General features: G+C 42.8%; 2 protein-coding genes across 2 annotated transcripts; both read right to left on the bottom strand.

Annotated features, from left to right (window-relative positions):
- Window positions 1–905: 905 nt before the first annotated feature.
- zgc:112294 (transmembrane protein 17A) lies at window positions 906–2,824 on the bottom strand. Its single transcript, XM_026343905.1, has 4 exons — window positions 2,569–2,824; window positions 2,021–2,127; window positions 1,502–1,615; window positions 906–1,226 (listed from the first exon to the last, which is right to left on the bottom strand). Exons 1-4 carry the CDS (start codon window positions 2,693–2,695, stop codon window positions 906–908), a joined length of 669 nt encoding a protein of 222 aa, XP_026199690.1. The 5' UTR covers window positions 2,696–2,824.
- A 441-nt stretch (window positions 2,825–3,265) lies between these two features.
- Window positions 3,266–5,212, bottom strand: selenoe (selenoprotein e). Its single transcript, XM_026343684.1, has 4 exons — window positions 5,067–5,212; window positions 4,680–4,756; window positions 4,318–4,396; window positions 3,266–3,609 (listed from the first exon to the last, which is right to left on the bottom strand). The coding sequence occupies exons 1-4, from the start codon at window positions 5,172–5,174 to the stop codon at window positions 3,466–3,468; spliced, it is 408 nt and encodes a 135-aa protein (XP_026199469.1). The 5' UTR covers window positions 5,175–5,212; the 3' UTR covers window positions 3,266–3,465.
- Between the last annotated feature and the right edge of the window lie 373 nt (window positions 5,213–5,585).

Genomic DNA, 5,585 nt, shown 5'->3' with positions numbered 1-5,585 from the left:
ATAGATTATCAAATAATACATCATATTCAAGTGTGGACAGGCCTAACCTTTATTCCTCTGCCAGAGGGTTTTCCTGATCAGGACATGTGCTGCATGATAATCTGTTCTCATTGGACTTTGCAGCACTGTCAAATGAGCCCATTCCGCTTTTGGTCACTGACTGCCACTGTGTGGTCATAAATATTAAACACAGTTCTGCTGCAGTTTGGCTCTTTCACTTCATAAGCCTTAGGAAATTTGATTCTTGTTGAATATTATATGCTGCGGAAAAGACTTACAGATAAATTGAGAAGAAATTAAAGAAGGTTTCACATTCTTCCTTGCAGAAATGAAAGAAGGTGCTGCCCTATATGTGGGAAACACTAATCCTGTTACATAGGCAAATAAATTGAATCTACCTTTGCAAAAACAATTTTAATCTTCCACCAATCCAGTCTCCATCATCCATCATCATCATCATCAAATAAGAGACAAACTGAAACCCTTTAACACCGTTTCGTGAAGGCAGATGGTGGTAATTTGCTGCCTTGTTTTCCAATGCCACTGCCTGTTTTGTTGTTTCTTTGGTGCATTTCCTTCCATTCCCCTGTAAAGCCATGTCACTCCATGACAGTTTGACGGGCGTGACGTCAGATTTTGACATTTAGAGTGGGGCTAAAATGATGTTTTTCATCTGTTTAAAACAACAACAGCAAATGTCAGCGTTTGGCATCAGTGTATATTTAAAGTTAAACAGTAGGGGCTTCTTTCCAGAGCTGTCACTTTACACCGGTGCTCAGATGTCATACAGAAAGACACGGCACACACACATTTCTGCACCAACAGTGGGAAGTAAAAGTTCTGTAATCTAAGTAATAAGCAAAGATTTCTGCAGTACTGCAGTAAAGTCAAGATGGATTTTTACTTTAATGGTACATATCTTGGGTGGGTGAAATGGGTAGCACACTTCTGTGATAGGGCAGCCCGTAGACGGGGCTCATCCCTGCATGGTGCAAGCTCTCCACTTTGCCAAACTGACGCAGATGGAAGAGGAGGGTGAGCTTTCGAGTCATGGTCCTGAGCGCCAGGAAGGAGGCCAAGATCTGGGCGAGGAGGAAGAGGAGGTACAGGGAGTGGATGGCTCTCTCCAGAGGCAGGATGATAATCCCTTCATCGGTCAGGAAGAACAGCAGCACTGGCAGCTGGAACATGAAAGACAGGAGCCAGAAGGCTGCCAGTTCTGGCACCTGATGACAGAGAGGGGGAGAGAGAGAGAATTTAGGTTGGTGCATGGAAGCGACGCAAAGATGGACCAGTCAGGCATGAGGTGCTTCAGTTGTATCCACACGAAAGCACAGATACATGCACACCTGCGTGTCCACACCCGCAAACACGAAGGCTGATTGTGCACACGCACAGGCAGAATGCTTAAGCAGCCACTTCCTCCGCTGTGTTATTCAGGAGGCGAATTCCATGAAAGAGCTCTGTGTTGTGGTGCAGACAGGATGTTGGTTTGAATTACCTTTTCTTTAAGGTTGCCAATGTAGCCCAGATAAAGTCGCACTGCTTCAATCACTGTAAGGAGGATCATCCCTGTTATGAGCAGTGCCTGATAGTACCCTGGCAGGTAATAGAACTGCAAATAGAGCAGAATAATAGAAGATTTTCATGTGATTACAGCATTTTCTTTTTTCATCTCTTGTTACTGGTTGAATCTGTGGTAATAGCCATAGTGTCAATTTTCATGATGCCAGTAGAGGGTGACAAAGAAACAGGCTTTTTAATTGAATATAAACTCTCTTTGAGTGGATTTATTGTATTAACTATTTCAAAAATCACACACACACAAATGGATCCTCACTAAAGTCATGTCAGTGTAGTAAACGTCTATTACTTATTTACATAGGACAGCTTTTTAAGTCATGGATTGGCATCAGTTGACAGTGTTGGTCCATTTAAAACTAATGATGCAACTTGTTTTATAAAGTGTAACTTTGGATTATGAATTATTAAGTTATTCACCACTTTCCACCCAACCAACCTTTACTTCCAGCATGAACACAGCTGAGAACCACCAACAGGGGAAGTAAAACATGTTGAAGTAGAGCAGCATCTGCAGGGGAAGGTGAGAAACCAGCTCGTTGACCACTGAAAGGCAAATAACAGCAGCATGTCAACACTCCTGTTCATCACTAGCACAGTCAGTTAGTATGAACGCACTTTCCATCAAAACGAATGTCTTACTTGCACTCTGATGTAACTTAATCAATTACCAGTCCTGCTGAGGTTGATCGAAGAGTAGCAATATTTGCAAGCTGTAGTGGAGGTTGTGTGACTTTTTAAAGTGCTTTGAGACAAATAACATGTGCTTAGAAAAACAAAATATAAATGAGTAAAATAAATATTCAAGAGAAAAGCATTGTTATGACAATCACAGGCTGCATATACAATAATTCACGCATAAGAAAATGAATGCAAATGATTCAGCACACTCATGCTTTTGTAGTAGTAGTAATATATGATACTATATTCTAAAATGTTATTTTACTGCAGTTCACTATTGTAAAGTTGTAAACAGTCCAAACTGACCAGATGCATCTTCCTGCTCCCTGGTGAAGTCGCTGTCTGCCGTCCTGTTGTGGGTGAACGCAGAGCCGCCCATATAGGCCAGACTCATCTGCAGGTTCTCGGGAAGAGGCGAGTAAAACACGGGCATTGTGGGCAGAGCTGATCACCATGGCCGAGCAAAGGAGTCAAGATGTGTGACAGTTCAAAATGGTTTGCATTTTAGAGTCTATACTCTAATCCCTGCTGGCTTAAGTCACAGAAACGCACATTTGCAGAGGCACATAGAGACACGAATGGACACACACACACAGACGCATGCTGGCAGGCACAACTGCTAATCAGATTATAGTGAAGGAGGCGGTCTGAGGATTAGGCTGAAACAGCAGCGTGGTAGTTTGTTAGTCAGTTAGTGGCTGTTTAGTATGTTCCCTTCATTTGTTTATATAATTAGAGACTTTAAAAGTTGTTACAGCTCTGCAGATATAACACACAGACTGAAGTAAAAACCAGAAATGTGTGCCCTCGTTAAAAAAGACTCTTTCCTAATTATAGCAGGGGGAGGATAACATCCTTCAGTCCAGTTGCTATCAAATAGTAGTTTTGGAAACCCCATCACATGAATGACTGACAATCTCTACACACTCACTCATTGTTTCATTCATTCCAGATGACTGTAGTGGAGAAGAACAGGCCCGGTCACCACACTGATGCCATTGAAAGCGTTTATTACCATATTTTACTGTCATTTATTTAACTATAGCTCATAAATAGAGTGACACAGCACTGACTAACACTCTGCACACTGCACCAGGCCAGCGGCTCCTCAGAATAGCGCCTGGCTTATCTTTTTGGCCTTGGGGCCCCACTCATCATTAACGTGGCCGAGGTGCAGAGGCAGAGTTTGGCCACAAGGTGTCATCAGAGCTCGTCCCTGGGGGCACGCAGGGGGAAATGCTGGAACTCCTCTGGCACCTCTTCCCCTTTCTGGGACCTCTTGTAGAAACCGAGTGAATCTAACAGGCTGCTGATCTCGTCTGCCTTCATTTTCTTCACAGGAACAGTCTGACGTGTCAGGAAGCACACACACACACACACACACACACACAGATTTGGGCTCATGGTTGAAAACTTACAGAGCAGTAAGAGCAGCTATTAGCACCTAAAAGATGTGTTTTTTTTTGATTCACTGTTTTTTAATTAAAACTTTTTTCAGTCTCCGCTGATCTATCGGCTCCTCCTGCACATTTCTTTTTCTCGATTTGCTCAATTCTTCATTTAAAATCAAATTACAGTCTTGGAGGGCGCCCACATTATGAAACAATAAATGAAAACAAAAACACGAGAGCCTGAATGAAACAAAGGAAGCTCCCACATACTGTAAGCTTTATAGTGGGAAATGAACGGTTTCCTAACTCAAACCAACACAGCAGTAAAGTACTGTATGGGAGAAGTTTACTTTTAAATCATATCAGCGTCTCTCCATGTGTTTACAAGTGGCTGACAGGGGCTTTTCCACACTGACGTGAGTGCAAGTCTGTGGGAATCAATGAACAGTGCTGATTCCACATATTACTCAAACTGAAACTCCCATTTAGCTATTTTTCCCCTGATCTTTTATTTGTCTTTTGTCTCATTCTTTCAAACACAGTCTGTGTGATTTGATATCTGACTGCAGCCGTCTTAAAACTTCCCAACATTAATTTGTCCCGACGTTCTAGCACTCCCTGGATAAGCCCCATCACAATACAGCCTGAAAAACTCACGTCTCACCTTTACAACCTCGTCTTTGTCGTTGTAGAATATCAAACGGGGCTTCTTCTCCTCTGATGAATCATACTCCAAGTTGTGGCTACGCAGGAAAAGAGCGGATCAAGGGAGACAACAGGTTGTGAAGAATTAAGCACATCCGTCTGTTTTGCTATTATTAGACTAACTCGACATGATTTCCACTTCGAAGAGCAGAGTTTTGGAAAGCTCACAGAGTTGGCACAGGAGTTGGCAACTTGTTAGGAATATTAGTTTGTGTATGAAAGAGGTCATGAGAAAACCAGGGACGTGCATTTTATGTTTTTTAAGAAAGGTCACGTCTCACTAAAAAAACAAGAGGAACACGGAACAGAACATAAGGATACTACAAAGCCCATCGCTCCATGAGAAACAGATAGAGCTCAGGCATTTTCTTTATGGATCATCCAACCACACTGGGGGCCTGCAGGGACGACAACAGACAGTTGTTTAAACAGCATGACAAATAACATTGGGCACGCTCCGTACTTTGCGTGATCCAGGGTTCCAGAAATAGGTTTAGTGTCTTAGCAGAATACACAGTGACACGGCAGCACGTGGCTTTGCCCTCATCTTACATATTTCCCTCTTTGCTTGATGAATGACACGGCCCCTGCCCTCTTGTCGAGCAGTATATTTAATTTCAGACTCAAGAGATAACAAAATCCCAAACAGTTAATGGACATGACGAGATGAAAGGTATCCAAGGCGAATGGGTTTTCAGAGGTACTCACCAGCAGTTTACCTCTGGCTATGACTAGCTTTCCTTCAGCCGCTGTGTCGTTGTTGGTGTCTGAAGGCCCGACAGCGAGGGCAAGAGCGAGCACCAACAAGGCCCACATTGTATGATGAGTGTATATCTGTGAGTGCTTTTGTCTAAGTTAATATCCACAACGTCTGACCCTTTAATCCACTGGGATAGTTTACCAGGTTGGACAAGACCATGACCTGCCCATGCAGGGGAGATGTCTCCACCTGGATTGATTTTTTTTTTACATCATGTCTTGTTGTTTTTAGAAAAAAAAAAACTCTTGCAAACTAGTTTACATGCATATGCTGTACATTTGTAGCTGTAGACTTGATTATTTGGCTGTTTTCAATTTTTAAAGCCACGCAGAGGCCCCCCGACCTTAGAGTTTATAGTTTCTTCCACACCAAATGTCATGGGTTCCACAGAAACTGCATAACATCTGTGCTCTTATCACTTTTTCCCACATAGTAAACTTGCAGGTGGTAGAAGGCCACAGAGATCC

The sequence above is a fragment of the Anabas testudineus genome, chromosome 9, assembly GCF_900324465.2.
Source record: "Anabas testudineus chromosome 9, fAnaTes1.2, whole genome shotgun sequence".
Taxonomy (NCBI): domain Eukaryota; kingdom Metazoa; phylum Chordata; class Actinopteri; order Anabantiformes; family Anabantidae; genus Anabas; species Anabas testudineus.
Note: the sequence above shows the minus strand (reverse complement) of the source record. Positions and strands in the feature narration are given on the sequence as shown.

Coding starts and splice junctions, on each gene's coding strand:
- zgc:112294 (XM_026343905.1), bottom strand. CDS start 2,695: ATGCCCGTGTTTTACTCGCCTCTTCCCGAGAACCTGCAGATGAGTCTG. Junction 1,616..2,020: donor TGTTCATGCTGGAAGTAAAG/GTTGGTTGGGTG, acceptor CTCTATTTGCAG/TTCTATTACCTGCCAGGGTA. Junction 1,227..1,501: donor TTGGCAACCTTAAAGAAAAG/GTAATTCAAACC, acceptor CTCTGTCATCAG/GTGCCAGAACTGGCAGCCTT.